Source organism: Neovison vison, chromosome 1 (genome assembly GCF_020171115.1).
Source record: "Neovison vison isolate M4711 chromosome 1, ASM_NN_V1, whole genome shotgun sequence".
NCBI lineage: Eukaryota > Metazoa > Chordata > Mammalia > Carnivora > Mustelidae > Neogale > Neogale vison.
Genome location: NC_058091.1, coordinates 216,846,402 through 216,868,351, shown reverse-complemented (window position 1 = coordinate 216,868,351; position 21,950 = coordinate 216,846,402). Strand labels below are relative to the sequence as shown.

Below are 21,950 nucleotides of genomic sequence, written 5' to 3'. Positions count from 1 at the left end.
GGAGAGGTGGGCTGTTGAGGATTTCTGGTGTCTGGGGTCCCCTGCCCCTTCTCCCCTGGCTCCTGGGGTTTCTTTCTTTCATTGAGCAGCTGCCTGGGGCCCTCAGCACATCTTCTAGTAGTTTCTATCAAGGACCTGGGTGGCGGGTTGAGGAGGCTGGTACATAACCCCAGCATTGCTCACCAAATTATGTGTTTGTGCACATGCACTTTTATCTTTGGAGAGGGACTACGTTTTATGGCATTTTCAATGATAGCTGTAACCCCAGAGCTCCCAGGCCAGTGGAACCATGGCTCCATGCAGAACTGGCATGCCCAAGAAGGGGGGTTAGCACATGGCCCCCAGACACCAGGTCTAGCCAGCCCCCGGTTGCTTTAACAAGTAGTTTCACCAAAACCTCACTGAGCCAGGAGACTGCTGCTACCAGAGGGGAGCATTCAGTGACCTACGTGCTGTCTGTACTTCCCTGGCTTTCCAGGCAGAGGCAGCCTACAAAGTGTCCTCAGGGGTCCTCTCGTGTGGCTGTTCGCAAGGCCCCCCACAGCTGAGACCCAAAACACCAGTATCTGGGTTCTGCTGTCACAGCAGCCTGTCCCTCCACACATGGGCTGGAGGCTGCATCCGTCTGCCTCCCTGGGTCCCTTAGAGACTGCATCCCCATCCCAGCAAGGGGTGCTCTGCAAAGATGCTAATAAGGGGCAGTGAAATGCAAAAACAAAACAAAACAAAACAAAACCCCAAGTAATATATTTTGAGAAATAGTTCTGGTTTTTCTGGGGTGCCTGGGTGGCTCAGTCAGTTGAACATCCCATTGGATTCTGACTCAGGTCATGATCTCGGGGTTATGAAATTGAGCCTCATGTTGGACTCTGTGCTGGGCATGTTGCCTGTTTTGGGATTCTCTCTCTCCCCCTCTTTCTGCCCCACCCTGCCGTGTGCTCACTTGCTCTCTCTCTCCCAAATAAATAAATAAATCTTTTTAAAAACTTGTTTTTTTTTTTAAGTTATTGTTTCTGTACTGTAAAAGGAAATTTTGAAGTAGAGAAGGTTTTTATTGATAAAATGTGGCAACTTTTTCATGAGTGTGTAGTGCTTATTTTACTTTTCTGCTTCTATTTCTATGACAATTCTTGAGTCATAGAAATTGAGGGTCTATGTAACTCAGGCCAAAGAATTTAGCCTTTTGGGCTCAATCTGTGAAACAAAGGTACCATCAATCTCTCTTGAGTTGTTTTCAGTAAAACAGAACAATGCCAGGCACATGAAAACTATTCAAACAATGTTTTTTCAGGAAATAAAGAATACTAATAATGATGTTTTTAGTAGGGAGATAATAGCAAGTAGCTAAAAAGCCCTTAAGTGTCAGGTGCTGATTTGGTTGACTCCTACCTGTTTTACCTGCTAAGGTGCATCCGATTTTTAGCAGCATTTTATAGTCGAATAACTGAGGTTGCTGAGGTTGGAACTCAGATCTAATTTGATTGTAGATGCCCCATGTTCGACCTTTATGTTCCTTCCACTAATGCATCAGTGCAGGTGGAGAGCCAGACTGACATTTCTTGTCACATTGACCCAGACACATATTTTCCTAACTTCTGGGGTTATTTTTTGTATTCTTTAGAAGTGACTGAGCAGTAGAGAATGGGGAGAGAGACTGTATCCCAAGAAAGACCACCTCATAGCATCCTTTCTGGTGTGACCTTTCTGCCCTTTAGATAAATACAGAGGAGATTGGGTCACTCCCTTGCTCAAAATCAACCGCCCTCCCCCAGTGATTTCCTGTCCCTCATGCCCTCTCCAAGCCAGCCTCTGCCTTCACGTCCAGCTTCCCCTGTGGTCTTGTTTACCACCTCAAGTGCAAGACAGCCTGCCTGCAATCAACTGTCCTTTCCCAAGGAACCATTCTATAGCCAGTCTTCATGCTTTACTTTGAATTCCCTTTCCTAGACAAAGTCCCCTTTGTCCTCTAGGGGAGGGCTTTTCTGCTGTTGCACCGTGGGCCTGGATCCTTCTGCTTCCAGCTGTGCAGGGTGCCCTGTACTAATGTGTGTGTGTGTGTGTGTGTGTGTGTGTGTGTGTCTGCGCTTTTGCTGCCTGCGAGGCTGTGAACTCCCTGAGGGTAGGAGCAGGACTTGTCCCCTTACTATCATCTGTGCCTGGCACAAATCAGGGATTTAAGGAAGAAGAAAGAATAAAATAAATGTGGTCACAGTATTCATGCTCCTTCCACACAGATCATTTCTTCTGAGTATTCCCATTGTATTGATGAGTCACTGAAGATTCCCCTTAAGTTAGACCTAGGTCTGGTGACATGGCTGGGTTCCCTCAGTGCAGTGGGTCAGCCCCTGCAGAGGCCTTGCCTCCAGGTAACAGAGCACTGAGCACAATGGCAGGATGGAGCAGGAGTTAGGAGGGAAGCAGAGACCGCCTCACAGAGATGGCCGTGACTCCGTTTGTCCCTGAACATTCAGATCACTCTGATCAGAGTACTTGACTTCTGAAAGCCTCAGTTCCCTCATCTGTAAAATGAGGATGATGGTTTCTACCCCGAAGAGTGACGGTAAGGACCTAGTGAGATGATTAACTTAGCACGATGCCTGATCCATTCCCAGCCACGGTCCTGTTAATGAAAACACAAAGAGTTCCTTTCACGGCCATTTTTATCCTTATGGGTTACTAAGCAACCTCATTTAATACATTGATAAATACTGCTGCTTTCACATTGAATTTCCATGTCAGGAAGTGAGAAGTTTTGTATTCAATGTGAGTTAAAACAAATTCTGACTTTTTTCCTTGAGATTCCTTTAGTAATGTCTCTATGGGGGCTTTTGTCAGTAGGGAAGTATCTGCGTGTAATAAGGTTTGTAAAGCAGGTTTCTGTTTCTAGATTGAAGCTTCATGTTTGGTCTTATAAACAGAAGTTTCTGTATTGTAGAAGCTGGGGTGAGAGTGATCCATGATCAAACCATGGTCCTTGTTCATTTGTAAAGCCAATGGCTATGACTGCACTTGGGTCACTTGATGTAAAGGGGTGATAAAGGCCAATGGAGAGGTGAACGAAAACTCTCTCTCTTTCTCTCCACCCACCTCCATCCTTCTGTCCATCCATCCATCATTTGTCCATGCATCTGTAAAAAATGGAAGGTAGGGCCCTGGATTTCAGGTTAGCTCTTGCACCAGAGCCTGTACAGCTACTCACTTTCCCATGGTGAGAATCACCCATTTTGCTCTTGTGGCTTCCCAGGTCATCTCCATGATACGGGGTTGCTGGAGGTGCTGCAGCAGAGGATAAGCAGAGCTGAATAAAGATGTGTTCTACTGGCAAACTGCTGCATTCACTTCCTCTTGGCAGAGAAAATCCTCTTGAGAGCCCCAGTGATACGGCAGAAAACGTCTGGTAGTTTCCCGCCTGGTTTTTGTTGTGGGCCTCTCTGATGTCACCTTTGCCCCCTCAAGATCTCTTCTCAACTGAGCAGTTAGGGGGTCCTTTTAGAGTGAAGTTGAGATCTTGTCACCTTTTTACACAGAGTTCTGAGATGGCTTCCCGTGGCAGAGGTGACAGCTGTGCCTTATGATGAGCTTCACTTGTCCTTGACCTTGCCCCCCATTTCTCTCCTCTTCTGCTTCATCCACCAGGTTACCTGTCTCACATGCTCACCTGAGGGCCTTTACACATGCCAGTCTCTCAAAATGAGATTCTCTTTCATATTCACATGGTTCACGTTGTTAACTTTATTCAGGTCTCCAACAGAATATCAGCTTATTAGGGGTGTTTTCCTACTTTCCTATCTAAAATATCTCTCTTGGGGGCGCCTGGGTGACTCAGTGGGTTAAAGCCTCTGCCTTCGGCTCTGGTCATGATCCCAGGGTCCTGGGATCGAGCCCCGCATCAGGCTTTCTGCTCGGCGGGGAGCCTGCTTCCTCCTCTCTCTCTGCCTGCCTCTCTGCCTCCTTGTAATCTCTGCCTGTCAAATAAATAAATAAAATCTTAAAAAAATATATTTAATAAAAAAAGAAGAAATAGTCTTTGTAAGGGTCAAAATTCAGCTCCTCCCTGCCCCACCCCCTTCTTTTTACAAAGGCATTTCCAGATTGCAGTTCCTTGTAGGGTGGGTATTTCTCTTCTCATTGTCATTGATTTCCCATCTTTCTTGCCCTTTTCCTGCTTCAACTCAGTTTTCATTTGCTTCATTTTTCCAGTCATTTCTCCTCTTGCCACCCCCATCACTCCCGAGCCCATCGCTGCTGCTGTTTTATCCTTTTCACCTCTCTGAGCTTTCGTCCTCTTTCTTCCTTGCCTCCCAGAGACTCTTTGGGAGCTGGGGCCGTGTGGAATTTCTGGGCACTCTTTCGTCGTTGCCCCGTGCCCCTGTTTCTATGGTTCGATGTTTACCGTGCTGTGGCCTGGCCGTCTCGTACCTGCGCTTGTTCACATTGGAGAAGGAGGAGAGCCGCGGGCCCCGAGAGTGTGCTGTCGTTCCACAGAGGGGGTGACAACCGAGGAAGGGAAGAGACAAGAGTATGGGGCGCGATGGGTGTTGGGCAGTGAGTACTGGGCAACCTGGACAGCACTGCCTGCCTCTGCTCCTGACTGACTTCCATGAAGGCCTTTCATTTCCCAGGCCCTGGGGTAGGAGTATAGGGGTAAGGGGGTAAATCTTCCAGCCTGCAGCTTGGAGCATGAGAAAAGCACTGGCTGCAGGGTGAAGACCTGGGCCCCAGCCCCGGGTCTGTCGTGTGGTCGGACTCAGAGCACGTCACCTGTGGGTATGGACCTTCACCATCCTCATTCGTGAAGTCGGATTGATCACATGCGCGCTGAGGCTTCTTACAGCTCTGTCTTTTATACATTTCCATATCCCTTCTTCTCTGAGCGAGTGTTCCTGATGCTTTTATCCTGGGCTGGTCATTACTCGGTAGGTCCTTCAGTGTTCTTGTTTAATGATGGCTTGTGTATGTGTGTGTGTCTGTGTGTCTGTGTGTCTGTGTGTTGGTGGTGGAGAATTGAATTTGTATTCTGGCACGGATGCTGGTCAGATGAGAAGGACAAAGGGCACTATTCTCTTCTTTTATACCCTCCTAAGAGGGACTTTTGGGGAATGCAGGAGCTCTGTGTCCCATTCTGAAAAAGAATACAGATGATCGTGTTGCTGTGATTTTGTTAGTCTTTACCCAGGAGTTATCAATTCTTGAAGACTTAGGGTTCCTTGTATTCTTGATAGTCTTGGTTTTAGTTTGGCACAGTCAGTGCTCTCCATGGACCCAGATTGACCTTCACATGACACATGGTTTGACATACATATGTAGACCTCAAGCATTATGTAAGAACCCAATAAGATTCTTGTCTGCTTAGATTCAGCCTGAATCTGGAGTTGATGAATTGCAGTCTTGGAGATGTTCAAGGTGTGAAATAGAGGTGAACTTGAGCTTCTAATACAGACGAGCAGAGGCTACCCTAGAGTCAGAGGGGCCTTGCAGACACTAAGTAGGTGGCATTGAAACATCTTTCTTGAAGAAAAATCATTTTCCCCCCTCAAAGGAAAACCATTTTCCCCCAGAGGAAAAAAGCTTTTTTCCCTAAACAAAGTTATCTGGGGGAACTTTAATATATAAAATGGATAAAACTTCTTTATTGTTAAATATGTCCTTCAAATTTAAATATATTATCTTTATTAATTCACTGAAGACAGTGACTCAGCCTGGCAGTTCAGGTTCTCACCAGTATGTTAAAACTTGGTAATAATACATTTAAGTTAATGCAGTCTTTTTAGGTGTAAAAATAATTAGAAGCCTATTTTCCAAAATGAAATTTCAATGGAATGCTTGCAAACTCTCAACATTGTCTCTGTTAGTCTCCATTAGAATCCAGAGTTCCCCTGATTTCAATTTGATACAGTGGAAAAAAGACAGTCTCTTTAATAAATGGTGCTGGGAAAACTGGACAAGCTATATGTAGAAAAATGAAACTTGACCATTCTCTTACACCATACACAAAGATAAACTCAAAATGGATTAAAGACCTCAACGTGAGACAGGAATCCATCAGAATCCTAGAGGAGAACATAGGCAGTAACTACCTCTTTGATATCAGCCACAGCAACTTCTTTCAAGATATGTCTCCAAAGGCAAAGGAAACAAAAGCAAAGATCAACTTTAGGGACTTCATCAAAATCAAAAGCTTCTGCACAGCAAAGGAAACAGTCAACAAGACAAAGAGGCAACCCACGGAATGGGAGAAGATATTTGCAAATGACAGTACAGACAAAAGGTTGATATCCAGGATCTATAAAGAACTCCTCAAACTCAACACACACAAAACAGACAATCATATAAAAAAATGGGCAGAAGATAGGAACAGACACTTCTCTAATGAAGACATACAAATGGCTATCAATATGAAAACTACTAATGCAGAGGATGAAAATGAACTAACTTTTAATCCAAGGAGGTAGGAAATTGAAACAAAAGAATAAGGGAGAGATTAAGTACACCAAAAAATACCGCTTATCTGGAGCCACATTTTTTTTTTCTGTATTGAAGCTGTTAATCTAGATTATATACCAGGTATCATAGATTCTAGGCTTGTAAGACTAGATAGGTCTGCATTTAGCCCCATTCTCTTTTATGATACATAAGTAAGTAAAGCAAATAAAACAAAAGCAGTGTCTTCTGGTTGTGCTTATTTCTACTAAGCTAAAGCCATCTTTGTCATCTCTGGACATCCCTGATTCTTAGAAGGCTCTCACTGTAGAATTGAACTTTGTGCCCTGTCCTTCCTTCCATTGTTCTGGGCTTTCCCCCTTGGGGCCTGCAGAGCATGTCAGAGCCCCTGTCTGCAGGACAGACCCTCAGATATTTGTAACTCTGACCATTTAGCCATGATTCTTCTCTTCTTTGGCAAAACAGTCCTAGTTCCTTCAATTGTTCCTCCTGTGACAACATGGTTTTTGTGTCCCTTTGGCATCCTTGTCCTTTTCCTCTGAATGTGTTGTCAGTTTTGTCTATATTGAAGTAGTCCATGACCCAGGTATTTCTGATGGAGAGCAGAGCCAGACCATACCCATTCTTAATGGATTTTCTAGGTTTTCACCTATGCAGGATAGGGCAGAGTAAGCATTTTAGGGTGGCTGTGTCAGTGACAAATCAGGCTTAGTTAATTATTGACCCAAATCCTAACTGGCATCCAGGTGTTAAACTGCATTTTGCTTCATTCCTTATTTATGTACTTGATTATTTGGGAACCACAGACAGGACCTTTCTTCCTCCAGGACTACTAGGATAATTTAAGAGTACAGATTATCATTGGAATTTTCTTATACCCGAGCCAGTATAGTTCCTGCAGCAATCTGCTGAAAGTGTTACATATATTTTCAATTTCTAGGAGTTCTATATTTCATACATCTGTGAGTATGTTAGTGATTTTATTTAATTTATTATTTCTTTTAGTGACTTTAAAAAGGAAGTAATCTAAAGAGACTTTTTTTTTTAAAGATTTTATTTATTTATTGGGCAGATAGAGATCACAGACAGGCAGAGAGAGAGGGGAAAGCAGGCTCCCTGCCAAGCAGAAAGCCTGATAGGGGGCTCGATCTCAGGACCCTGGGATCATGACCTGAGCCGAAGGCAGAGGCTTAACCCATTGAGCCACCCAGGGGCCCCTAAAGAGACTTTTAAAGCCTACTTGTTTTTCTTGAAGAATTGGAGTAATTTACTGACCTCTGTCATGACTTTTTTTTCCCCCTCATTTGAGCTTTGATACAGAAACAAAGGCTATTTCAGTTCTGTAGTGGTGAATCATCCCATCCAGTGTGAAAGTCATGCAGAATTTTGGATTTGTGTGTTTATGTATAACTGAGTTTATAGCAGAGATATGAAAATGGGTGGTTTTTAATATTAACATATATATTTAATTTATGGTAATTGCTCCTTTTGGTAAATAATTGTGTTTTTTATGTAATTCACATCTTTTATATCCTTTGTCACTTTTTTGGTCTGCTTCTACCATTAGCTACTAAGAGAGGCATGTTAAAGTCTAACTTGTGGTTATGAATTGGTCTAGGTCTTTGGCTTGTTACTTTTTAAAATTTTTTAAAATGTTTTGAAGTTATGTTATTAGGTGCACACAGTTTTAATATGACAATAATCTTTTTTTCAACTATGATGCAAAGTTCCTCTTTCTTTACTAATATGTCTTCCTTTGAAATCTGTTTTTTCAGGGACATCTGGGTGGCTCAGTCATTTAAGCATCTCTCTGCCTTTGGCTCAGGTCATGATCCCAGAGTCCTGGGATTGGAGCCCCACACTGGGTTCCTTGCTCAGCTGGGAGCCTGCTTCTCCCTCTGACTTCCACCCCCCTGGTTGTGTGCTGTCTCACTCTCTCTGACAAATAAATAAATAAAATCTTTAAAAACATATACTTTTTCTGATACTTTTTTACTTTTAAGCTTTTTGTGTTTTTCTTCTTTCATTTTTGAATTAAAAAACACTGTACTGTGTTGGTATTGTATGTGGGTCAATTCATTAACACTTAAGATAACTGCCGGTGTATTTGGATTTATATCCTATAACTGTCTGTTTGACATACGTTTTATGTTTTTGTTTCTCTTGTTTTTGTGATTAATAAAATATTTTCTAATAGGGTTTTTCTTCTGTAACTTGTTATACATTATTCTATTGTTACCCTCAACTTAAAACATATGTATTTGACATAAACATAATAAGCTATTATGTTTAATATTTTCCCCAAACTCCTAGACACTTGAATCACATTTGCCTTTTACATTATTTTTGTCAGACATTTTAGTTCTACAAGTGTTTTAAACTCCATGACATAGTTCCTATTTTGTACATTAGATATTAATTATATTTACTCTACTGTTAGGTATCTCCTCTTGGATGTCTATGTTGGAGATCATTTTATTTCTGCTTGAATAATTCCCTTTAGTTTTTCTTTTAGTGTTGGCCTGCTAGCAGTGAAATCCTTCAGTATTCATCTGAAGCATTTTAATTTTAGTGTCCTTTTTAAGGATTTTTTTTTTTTTTTTTTGAGAGAGGGAGAAGGGTGGGGAAGGGACAGAGGGAAAGGGAGAAAGACAATCTCAAGCAGACTCCCCTCTAAATGTAAAGCCTAATGCAGGACTCTATGTTACAGCCCTGAGATCATGACCTGAACTGAAATCAAGAGTCAGACACTTAACTGACTGAGCCACCTGGGTGGCCCAAGGATATATTTGATAGGTATGGGGTTTTAGGACCTCTGTTATTTTATATCATCACTTTAAAGATAATATTCTGTTGTCCTCTGACTTCCATAACTTCTCTGAGTGGTTCTCCCCTTTCTGGAATTTTAATGCATTTGTTCTTTTCCCAGTTCTCTGATACCTTTAAGAATATGACTTTTTAATTTTTCTGTCTTGATTTTCTAGTTGTTACCAGCAAGAATGTTGGACTTCTGTGGTCTGTTTTATCTTGTCTTGAAATGGAAACCATTCCTACTTGAAAGGGTCTTTGTGGAAATAAGTGTTGCATTGTCTCACGTGGGTTTAAAGAAATGCTTAAACACAGTAATTTGGAATAAAAGACTTAATGCCCAGAATGCTTTGTTTGAATTGTGCTTGAAGAATATAAAGAGGATTACCTAACTTGCAGGTTGGGGTAGAGATCAAGACACTCACTATTGTCCATCTGGCTCTGGGACCTTGAGCTAATTAATACTAACTGGTTCCTGTACTTTTATTTATTTACCAATAAAATGGAGAAATACACTTCTAAAAATTCTCAAGAATCTAACAACACTTAACATGCTGCTCTGCAGGGAAGGTTCTGTGTAGAATTACTATTTTTTGTTGTAAAGACAAGTTTCAGATGTTGAAAATAATCAAATTTGATAATTCACTTAGAGCATTTGTTTATATTAGCATAATGGTTTTCATGGAATGTATTAGTAAACTTGCAATACAATATTTAACCCCTCAGTTAACATGTCCCTTTAACATGCTTCTACCCTAAAAATCACCCCATATAAAGGCTGTGCAGAATATCTTGAAAAATAATAGCGCATGTCTTACTATCCCAAAAAGGTCACCGTTGCCCTTAAATGGCATTTATTATGTTCCCATTATTATTTTGGTTCTATAGAAGTTAGAGTTGAATGGCATAGGTATGAGAATACAATGAAACCCATAAACCTTTACTCAGAAAAATAGGCACATACACATACAAAGAGAGTTTTTGCTAACAATTTTAAATGGTGCCCAGATTTCCTGAAACCCATTTATGGATTCTTCCTGTGGCCCCAAATTAAGAAATGCCACTATAAAAAGATGCATACTTTGTTCTCATTGTCATAATTTGAAACTATAGTATTTATTGCCTATTCGTGCCAGGTATTTTAGAAACTAGATGATTGGTTAGCAAATGGCATTGTTAGTAACCAGATATAATTATACGTAGATATATTGTCTATAGAGGGTGAGAGGGAAGACAGTAGGGAGAACATTAGCACAAGGATGTTCAGTGATTAGGATAATACAGGCATTAACTAAGTTACTCAAGGTATTTAGAGACCTCGTTTAAGGAAAAAATATTTAGAATGTGCACGTCAGTGCTGACCATTTCCATCTTAAATGTCTTCAGAAGAAGAGTAAAGTAATTGGATGAAAGAAATAGTTTATTGGGGCAAAAAGATTGAATACCTTTTTTGGTTCTATGAGAAAAAATCCACAGATGTCACAGCATTTCAGCAGAAGGCTTGGTCTTTGACTGACAATTATTGATAAGTTTTACAAGCAGAATTTCTCAAAGAGGAGGCTTCTTGGTAAATTGGTTTCATTAACGTGTGTGTGTGTGTGTGTGTGTGTGTGTGCGCCATCTGCGTCTGCATGTGTGTGTGTTTATATTAAGTTGTATTCAGTATGGTTATAGTCCAGCTTTCCTCCTCAGTATTTGTTCCCAATTTCCATGTTACTGGCCTGTGGAGATTTTACAGGAGTATTTGAGTACTTTTTATATGGCCAATAGAAAAATAACAGGTGGTACACCTTCACTGTTCAGAGAGGAAAGGGATGGACTGTGATGTTCATCTCAGCTGGTTCACTTGAGAAAGTGAAAATTTTGACCTGCTTAAGGCAAACATGAATGCAGATGTGAATAAAAAAGGGAAGACAAGAATTCTTGAAGTTATAATTTGAACAGGCCACTAACAATGTTGGCACTATTTAGCAGTAGTCTTTAGTAAAAGTGAGACATAAACTAAGGGGTGGGGGGGAAGAAGTGAATGAAATCGATGAGGAACTATTTGCTGTCCATAAATTAGGAAATAGAAATTTTAGCAAGGTTGTAATGAAAATGATAACTCATGACCAGCACTGGTGCCCATGGAATTTGATAGAACATTATTGGAAAGCAGTTTGGCAATTTGTGACAAACTTTCACATTTTTGGACCCATTTCTGGAATTTTATTCCTTAATAGTAAAACATAAAATAATGCACAAGAAAAAGTTTCTTGTAGTATAATTTATAATGGTAAGCTAGAAACACTCTTCAAGTACAACAATACAGGGGTAACAGAAGAGAATATAGAACATCTCATTTGATGGAATGCAATTTAAAAGGGTGGCAAAAATCAGAAAGTGGAAAAGTACTTTTGCTGGAAGAGTTAGGAACACCATATGTGTACTTATGCTGTGAGGTTAGCTCTGTAAGAATTAGCTGTGTCTTGCACGAAGACTAGAAGGCAGTAAAGGAATGAAAACAAGTTGGTACATTGGAGTGGTATCATTTCGATTTCTTTAATCCCTATCATTTTGTTTAATACCGAGAAAATTTTTTTAAAACTTTTACTGAGAAATTTTAGACAGCCTTCTAATTTAATGTGCTTATGAGTTTTTGTGTTCAATATTAAATTGGAAATTGAGATATGGGATATGAGGCCTGTTTTGCCCCTAATAGCTAATAGAAAGCTGTTGTCCCAAAAAACAATTTGCTGAGCCAATTATTCTTTCCCCACTGGCTTGAAATGTCACCTTTATTACATAACTTCCATGTGTCTGCTTCTCAGCTCCATACTCAGTGGTCTGTCGTGCCCAGGTCGCACTGTTTAAATTATTATGGTTTTATTGCAAGGTATGCTTTGTGGTAGGGCAAATTCTGACCTCACTCTGCACAGCTCAAGCGTTATCTTTCTCTAGACTGTTCCCACTCTTGTGAATCTGTTCTTCCAGATGCACTTTAAAATAGCCTGCTTTCATTTGAAGATTAAGTTTGGGTTTTGGCTAGAGAACATTAAAGGTTTAGATTAATTTGGGGAAATAATTTTGCCCGTTATGCCTCTTACTATGTCTGGAATTTTCAGCAAAATTAGTGGTTTTTTAAAAAATTTTTTAAATTTAAACTCAGTTAATTACCATATAATGTATTATTAGTTTCAGAGGTAGAGTTCATTGATTCATTGGTTGCATAGAATACCAAGTACTCGTTATATCATGTGTCCTCCTTAATGCTCATCACCCCATCCGCTCACCCACCACCACTCCAGCAACCCTCAGTTTGTTTCCTACAGTTAAGAGTCTCTAATGGATTGTCTTCCTTACTGGTTTTGTCTTGTTTCCATTTCCCTATGATTCTCTGTTTTGTTTCTTAAATTCCATATATGGGTCATATATGATAATTGTTCTTTCTTTGATTGACTTATTTCATTTAGCCTCATACTCTCTAGTTCCATCCACGTTGTTGCAAATGGTAAGATTTCACTTATTTTTTTAAAAAGATTTCATTTATTTATTTGACAGACACAGAGAGAGAGAGAGGGAGAGACAGTGACAGAGGGAACACAAGCAGGGGAATCGGAGGGGGAGAAGCAAGCTTCCCGCTGACAGGGAGCCCAGTGCAGGGCTGGATCCCAGGACCCAGAGATTATGACCTGAGCTGAAGGCAGACACTTAAAAACTGAGCCACCCAGGTATCCCCAAGATTTTATTTTTTTGATGGCTGAGTAATACATAGTTGTGTGTGTGTGTGTATACATATATATGTATACACACAATACATATAATACATAGTTGTATATATATAGTTAGTTGTGTATATGTATATACATAGTTGTATTATATGTATACACACAATACATATAATACATGTAATAATACATAGTTGTGTGTGTATATACATATATATGTATATACACACACACACATATATACACCCCATATCTTCTTTATCCATTCATCTGTCGATGGAGATTTGGGCTCTTTCCATAGTTTGGCTATTGTGGACATTGCTGCTATTATTATTGGGATGCATTTGCCCCTTCCAATCACTACATTTGTATCTTGAGGGTAAATACCAAGTAGTGCGATTGAGGGTTTTAGGGTAGCTCTATTTCCAACTTTTTGAGGAACCTCCACACGGTTTTCCAGAGTGGCTGTACAAGCTTACAAATAGACACCTGAAAAATGCTCACCATCACTTGGCATCAGGGAAATACAAATCAAAACCAAAGTTAGATATCAAAGTGAGATACCTCACACCAGTCAGAATGGCTAAAATGAACAAGTCAGGAAACAACAAATGTTGGTGAGGATGAGGAGAGAGGGGAACCCTCTTACACTGCAGGTCGAATGTGTGTTTCTTTTAAATGTGGGATATAGTGAGTTGACAGAAAGATGATGAGACGTGTTTAGTATTTCTCCATAGAAGCAGAGTGATTCTGACATTGATGGCAGTAAATTCACTTTGGAAAGATTATAGTTTTAATTGCCTAAAAGTGTGAAATTGATCCTGGGGGGGAATAGGTGCAAGCCCACTGGAATTCTGTAGATTGGAATTTATCCTTGCCATTAATAAAGTTAGTGGCCCTTTAAGAAAAAGAGCAAGTTTTCAGTGGCCACGGTGTTTAGAAAGACCCCAGTCTGCTCCCCCAAGTTGTAACTTGTGGCTGGTTATTTATACTGTACTGGTTTTGGGGAACATTTTCAGAAAGCCATTTCTCTTGATGTGTGTAGCTTAGTCTGAATCTCCTTGGATCATTCACTTTCCGGAAAGAAAATGTTCATGTTCTTTCATATTCATATTTTCTTTTTCTGTCATCCTTTCCTGCTCACCCTCAATCCCGTTTTTTTCTCTTTGAGTTTCTCTCTTAATTCCTGCATCACCCCCATCCCTCCTGCTCTCAGAATGCCTTCCGTGTCTTTCTGATCTCCTTGCGATTAGCAAGTAAGAGGACCCGTTTTATTGCTGACTAGTGTCCTTAGTGCTAAGACTGTGGGCATCTCACTTTAATGCATAGGTCTTATTTCTGACCTATTTTTGTTTATCTTCTTTTATCAGTGTAGTGTATGGTGTGGACTCAACAGGAAGGCACACCTGAATTGTAAAACTGTTCTCTTTAGTGTTGCATTGTTTTTGAAAGTCTTGGAACTAAACTCCTTTATAAGTTGTGGTCCTTGTTCACCCAACCAAAGAAAATAGGCATGTGATGGTTATTTTGATTACATACAGATTAGATATTCTTCTGATCTGTGAAAAGCTTTGATCTGTTGATACAATTTGTTTTCTTTAAAAAAAAAAAAGACAAGTCAGGTCAGATTCTGTTCGTGGACAATTAACAGTCCCTTTAGCCACCAGGAACATGATGAACGCAGGCTGTTCTTCCTTTTTTAGGAAATGGAATTTCATCTAAGTTTCCTCTCTGTCATGTCAGACATTTGTTACTGGGTATTTTTTTTTTTTTTATGCTTTTCAGATCCTCTTCCTGAACTTTTTTGGGAAGCTGTCATATGGTGGATTATTCTTGGCATGCTGTTTTCTATTGATTACATTCGTTTATGTTTGCATGCGCTCACATGCAGAGAAAGGACAAGGACAATCCAAAACTGTGTTAGCTAGTGGTTTTTTAAACCACAATTTGTATTTATACTACTTCATAATTTAAGATAATGCTTTGTGTGTGCTAGATTTCAAACTGCTAGGAAAACATTGCCTTTTTATTTTTAAAGTTTGGATGAACTATCCATGTGATTATTGGAGAAAGGAGTTCTGCAGTGATTTATTTTTTTCTGATACTGATTGGCCTACTTCTTGATATCCTACAGAATATAGTGCTGATAATAGCCATCAAAGGCAAACAGATGGTAAGGAGACTGTGTAGAATTTCCTTTGTTTCCTTTTCTCCCCTATCACAGGGGGAGGAACTTGCCAAGAGAGGGTTTGTTTTTGTTGGACAAGCACACAAAAGCCCAGATGCTTCTCAGCCGTGGGCCAAGCTCTGGAAGCCTTCCAAAGTGGGCGACCCTTTCCACCTCCTAGTTTCCATTTCCCTGCCACTCCCACAGGCTGGGTGGAATGTACCATCTCCCTGGAGGACTCTGGTTATATTGCTTTTTTGTTTTTGAGTGGAGGGAGTATCCTGAATCCTTTGAGTCTTCCAGCGTCTCAAGATGGTCTGGCAGGCCTGTCTACCGGTGCTTCTCCCTTGGTTGTAGCAATGTAGGTCTAGCCCTTTCACACAGCCTCTGGATGATAATGTCCGTTCAAGCCCTCACCTGCTACATGCTTCCTTGACATACCTTCTTTCCTTGACATACCTCACGTTCCTCTGTGACCGAGGGGCAGCTTCTCTCCTTGGAACTGGGGCACTTAGCAGGGTGTGTGCCCACTAGAAGCTCTCAACAGATGTGAGGCCATGCTGGATGCAAAAGAGGAGTTGGAATTCTTTCAGAGAAGACAAATAGCAACTGGAAATGGCACAGCAAGGGTGGGAGCGTGTGGAGCTGTTTATTGGGCACAGTGTGTGAATAGTTCAAGTTCTTACAACCTGCTGGGATCCAGTACAGGGTAAGGTGATGACTAAAAATTATTGTTTTGAACCTTGGTACTGTGGGGTATGTCAGGTACAGAAAAAAAAAAAAGGAATCCATGATGTTCATCAGGTAGGAATTCAAATGAAATATAAGACAACAAAGTTCAGTCCCATTTATACAGCTAGTAAACTTAAAAACTTTCTTCCCTATGCTCTGGACTTCTTCAGCCTTCAGAACAGAACAAACCAGCTCTCACACCATACTCTCAAATGTCAGAAAGCATCTCTCTGTCATTGCAAGTGTTTGCTGTTGGGAAGGAGGATTTGTGATATTTGAGTGTCAACCGCATGATCTCAGTGTCACAAATAACATTGTTTTGGATCCTAGCCCTTCTTATTTATTTATTTATTTATTTATTTAGAGCCAGGACAAGAAGGTGTGATGTTGCCTCAACTTACTCATTTTTTTCTTTTCTTTTTTCTTTTTTTAGGGGCAGAAGACCGTCTATGCAAAGTTTGGCAAAAATGTGTATCTTCCTAAAGATGCCGAGTTTTACTTTATTTACAGTGGATCTCATCAGAGACACATCGTGATTGCCGAACGCGCTGAGGATAATGTGCTCCAGTCTAGCATTCCAGGTGAGGTGTAGTCTTTACTCTGCAGATCTGTCTGGACGCATCTGTCCTCCAGGGACCTAGACTGGGAAGAGGACCAGGAGGAGAAAGTAAACAGTGCTGCAAAGTGAGATGGATGTGTGAGAGCAGCGGGGCGGGGGGGAGGGGGGGGGTGCAGCGCGGGGGGAGGGGTGCTGCGGTGGTGCACAGGGCTAGGAGGCGGGGAGGGACAGAGCCCATGAGGACACTGACGCTTGGGTCATCTTATTTATGAGCCTCTTTTGGCTGTGTCTGCCTTGCCGAGACTGGGCAGGCCCATCCTACTGATGGCACCCAACTTTGAAAGTTGGCTATGCTTTGAGTATAGTCCAATGGAGGAGTCTCTCTGTCTTGGTATCACCTCCTGTTGTCCCAGGGCCTATGGCCAGGGATGGCTCAGGCAGACCTGAGACGTTGGCAATAAGTTGTCATTCTCCCTCCCTCCTTCCCCTGTGGTCAGTCTGGCAGCCCCGGTGTTCACCGCTCTCCTGCTTGCTCCTTTTGGTGTCTGGGTTCTTTCCTCGGGCCTCTGTGTATCCAGACTCTTCCTTACTAGATCTCAGGCTCCAGAACTTTCTCTTCCCACCACCAAAATGTTCATATTCAGAAACTTGTCATTCTCTTATATTCTTTTTCAGTTACCATGGTGACAAATGACTCATTAATATTTCATGCCAATGTTTGTTAAGAGCTAATAGTTGTCAGAATCAGTTGCATATTTTCACTGGGCTGTGGGTTATGTGTCTGAGACATGAAACTGTAGTCCAGAGGTGTAATGAAGATATTATTACTTACAGGAAGGGAGGGTTTTATTGTTCTGGTTTATTGATGGGTTAGTTTTCCTTAACTAGGGGTCTTCGAGGTCCTCTAAATTGCAGCATGTAGGGAACCTTCAGTATTTTGAAGGGTGGGATTGGCCTCATTTTTAGAGGGAAGATGTTTCTAAGTGCTTCTGCAGTATAGGCGGATAGTAAACATGTAAACAACACAGACATAAAATTGCAGGGATGTACAAAGGCTTGTCAGCCCTACCTGGGCTTGCACATCAGATCAACCTGTTGCCCCATTTCTGAGACCATGAGCATGTTTCTAAACATGCTGCTGTAATTGATGTAATGCTTTCTATACAAGTTAACATATATTACAGATTCGGTTGGGCATGATTAAAGTTCACCTTTCCTTATTTTTTTTTTAAGATTGTATTTATTTATTTGACAGAGAGAGTGTGCACAAGTAGACAGAGCAGCAGGCAGAGGGAGAGGTAGAAGCAGGCTCCTCGCTGAGCAGAGACCCCAATATGGGACTCGACCCTAGTACTCTGGGATCATGACCAAGGCAGATGCTTAACCAACTGAGCCACCCAGATGCCCCAAACTTTCCTTCTGTGAATACACAAGTAGCCAAGTAATAAATATTAACCAACCATTCTTTTGCTCTGCCTGTGGATGTTTGTGTATTTTCATTGGTAATCCAGGCATACATCAGGTGCATGGTTGTAGGTGAATTTACAGAATATAATGCAATCCATAAAGAGTGATGAGTGTAATGTGCAATGAAAACCAAAGCATTGTATGTAATTTGGAAACCAAAAAATTTTTTTTTTCTGAATTACATCTGTGTTCAAATTCTAAATTAAGTTGAACAACTTTAAACAACTAGTTGAGAGCAATAGTGGAAAACCAGACCCAGGCTGTACAAAACATATAGAAACTGAGTCATTTTCAACACTTCTCTATTTGGCCTAGTAACTACCATACTGACAAGAAAAAAAAGTAGACCTCATTAATGGCACAGAGTCACTTCAGCTCTGTCTCTTCTGCCTCAGCCTTTTGGCTTTGGCCTTTATGTTTTTACTGCCTTTTGTTTCTCCCTCTTGGTTTTCTTTTACAAAGCCTCTTATGGAGGAAGAATGAAAATAATAACTGAAGTGCCAATCCCAGTATCAAAAGTTTTATCATTTTCTTTACTTGGATGTATGGGTGAGTCTCCTTCTAGTCCTGTGTGTTAAAGAAGATCTGTTTGATGACATCTTGGCCTACCACAAAGTGAGGGTTCTCGCCTTTGATTTTAACAAAGGTGATTTCGTATAGATGGGTGACCGTCCCTGTTTCTGAACCTTATTAAATGTCTCTCTCCTGTTACAGCTTTCCCAGGGTAACCTTTCAGAAGAATGTAGAGTGGATTTCTGTAGTCTGTCCTGGATGTGTATAGTCTGGGGATGGAGGGCTGAATTCTGTGCCTGGACCATTGGGTCATTTTGGAAGAGGTGGTGTGAGCATGACAGTCGTTATCGCTTAGTGAGCTGGGATGCTCTTGTTCCTATGAAGGATCCTATTAGCCATTTGCTTGGGGGCCAGTGGTGGCTGAACGTTAACCCTTCTTCTGTCTGGCTGTGACTGTAGTAATCACAGCAGTTTGGTGGTACTGATTCCTGGGTATCCTGGTAAGTGCAGCATAAAATGTATTTGGCTAGTTGTTCACCCACCTTGGCCAAGTGAAAGAAGATTATAAGAGGGAAGGACAGGCGGCAGGATTAGATAACCAGCCACAGCAGAATTCTTAACACCGCCAAGACACAGAAGCCATTCTCAGAAGTGGTAGGAGTGGGGGCAATGAACAACATTGGTTAAGTATTTCTGTTGAGTTCTCTTCACCCACCCTTAATCACATTCAAGGGAGCTCTTTGGAGCTACTTTATGAAACTGTCATCTAAAACAATATATAAAAATACAAGACATAGGAGGAAGTGGCAGAGGACGAAAGGGCAAAGGCTTCAAAGAGGATGAACTTGCCAAATAACGACATTTGATGATGATGGGAGAATAGACATTGAAATGCTCAGAACTCGTAAAAGTTACTTTTTTAAAAATCAGGAGTCATTGAAAGAAGATGGAATCTGCTTTAATTTGGCCCCACAAACAGGGCAGCATTTAAAGATAACTTGGGGTGCCTGGGTGGCTCAGTGGTTTAAAGCCTCTGCCTTCGGCTCAGGTCATGATCCCAGGGTCCTCGGATCGAGCCCCACATCAGGCTCTCTGCTCAGTAGGGAGCCCGCTTCCTCCTCTCTCTCTGCCTGTCTCTCTGCCTACTTGTGATCTCTGTCAAATAAATAAATAAAATCTTAAAAAAAAAAAAAAAGATAACTGGCTGCATTCCTTTTCTGCCTTGCTCTCCAGGAGCACGGGGTCTCCTTTCGCAGTGCAGTGAATCTGGTGACCCCTGACTTGGACACGGGGTGAGCATCTCCTGTACGCTCTAGGTGAACTGTTTACTGTCTTGTTGTCCAGGCCATGGGCTTCAGGAGACGGTGACGGTGTCTGTGTGCCTCTGCTCAGAAGGTTACTCCCCAGTGACCATGGGCTCCGGCTCAGTGACTTATGTGGACACCATGGCTTGCCGGCTGGCTCGTTTGCTGGTCACCCAAGCTGATCGCCTCACAGCTGACAGTCATCAGACCTTGCTGACTCCGTTTGCACTGACGGTGGGAGCCCTGCCTGCCCTGGATGAAGAGTTCGTGCTGGCTCTGACCCATCTGGAGTTGCCTCTTGAGTGGACGGTGTTGGGAATTTCTTCACTCGAAGGTGGGTCTTCACCAGAAAATTCAGATATCTTTCCTCGGTGTGAAGTTGAGAATGTGCTTTAGAACTTGTTGTCTGTCTCCATGGGTTGATGTTTGTGCCCATTTTTGTCCTGAGTCTTATTCTGATGGGACACTGTTGCCTGAGACCTGAGTCCCTCATCCCTGGGCTGGGTGAAGCTATCTGGCTCTCTTCTGGGTGATGAAGAGATTTGCCTCAAGGAGGGAAGGACCGTTTCTTGGTGGCAAGCTCTTGAGCCAGCTGCTTTGGACTGTGGCTCTACTTCTGTTGGCCCTATTGGGCCATCAGGCAGCAATCAGGAGTAACAGGCAGCCAGCTCTGTGGGAACACTGCAAACAAATGTGGCATGCGGGAAATAAAACTGGTATGTTGACATCTTTAAAATGCCAGTGTCACTGAGAGCATTCGAACATTTGTATTAACTTCAGGAGAAAACTCTGGGTGGCCCCTGTTTTTTAGGAGACTGAATAGACTTACCATCAATCACGTGGAATTTGTGTGTGAACAAAGAGGGATGTTTTGTGGAAGTCCACACAAGCCTCGAGGGCAAACTGTTCAATAGATACTTCTTTGGTTGATTACAAATCACAAGATTTTATCAGAAATTGATGGTATTTTGTATTTTATTGACCGCATGTACTTTTGCTGTCCTCCTTTATTTTTGTGTGACTGGTTATTGGATAATACTGTTTTTAAGAGTTTCTACTTCCTGATTACAGATTGGCTTAAATTAAATTGGATAAGATTAAATGGGCTAATCGAGGTAAAGGGATATGCTTTTTTGTAAACAGAATCTTAAGGCCCTATGCTACACACAGAAAAGATCTCCATTTGTTTCTTTCAGTCAGGGTTCTAGTAAAACTCTCTTGGGAAATGGAAGATGTTTCTTATTGCTGAAGAACTTGGATGAGACAGTTCACAATCCTAGTTCATCATTGAGCCAGGCCTGACTCCAGTGTGCTGTACTGGGCTTTATAGTGGCTGATTGATATGTATGAACGGTGGGTACCCTGGGGACTAGGTGGTATCCATTCTCCTCATCAGTATCTCCAAGACCTCCAAGATGGCTTGGAACATATCAAGTGTTCAAGAAGTATTTGTGGTATGAATGCAAGTTGTATTTTGGGACCTTTAAAAGAAAGTCACAATACCTAGATAGCACTATTATAATTCATATGTATATGAAAAAAGTACATGTTTTCTGGCTAAGGAAATTTATCTCACACACACATATACATATGTATACATGCGTGTCCCCATACATTCACACATACATGTACATATACATGTATGTTGATATACATGAATGTACTCACATATGTAGTGATTTTTGTATATATGTGTGTTTTCTGACTAAGGAACTTTATTTTCTTAAGCCTCCTAGCCTTTCTTTTTTTTTTTAAACTAATATTGGAGTGTATTTTACTTTTTGGAAGGCAGATTCATTTTGACAAAGGCATAAAGTTTTCATTCTTTTTCTCCAGTCACTGCACGCAAAGCCACAATTAAAATGCCCCCAAGCCTCCAGGAGCAGCAGATGCAAGTCAGAAGCAGGGCTCCTTCCCTAGCCCACTGCCTCCCTCAGCATAGCAGCTTGGAGTCAGCAGTGGACTAAGTTGTGCCTCTGCAGATGACAAATTGCTGAAGGTTATGGGACTTAATTACTGCACATGAATAACTTAAACTAAGAGCCTTTAAAATGGGATTCCTGTTACCCACATGCTATATTTTCATCCTACAATTTAGGAATGAATTAAGAAATCTTAGTTCTGTGGACTGACAATAATACATGTGTACCATTTTCTGTGTTGGGGGTAGATGTCTGCACAGTCATTGCTGATAGATATACATAGCCAGGTAAGTTGGGTGAACAGTAGCCTAACTGCCAAGTTGGCAAGGG

The 21,950-nt window shown here is 41.4% G+C and overlaps 1 protein-coding gene across 3 annotated transcripts in view; it reads left to right on the top strand.

The window, feature by feature from the left end:
- The window catches only part of ARHGEF28 (Rho guanine nucleotide exchange factor 28), a 319,328-nt gene that overhangs the window by 121,573 nt on the left and 175,805 nt on the right, over window positions 1-21,950 (top strand). For all 3 annotated transcript variants that reach the window (XM_044267188.1, XM_044267215.1, XM_044267206.1), the window contains exons 3-4: window positions 16,289-16,436; window positions 19,739-20,032. In XM_044267188.1, coding sequence (XP_044123123.1) covers window positions 16,289-16,436; window positions 19,739-20,032 — 442 coding nt within the window. The remainder of the gene's footprint in view (window positions 1-16,288; window positions 16,437-19,738; window positions 20,033-21,950) is intronic.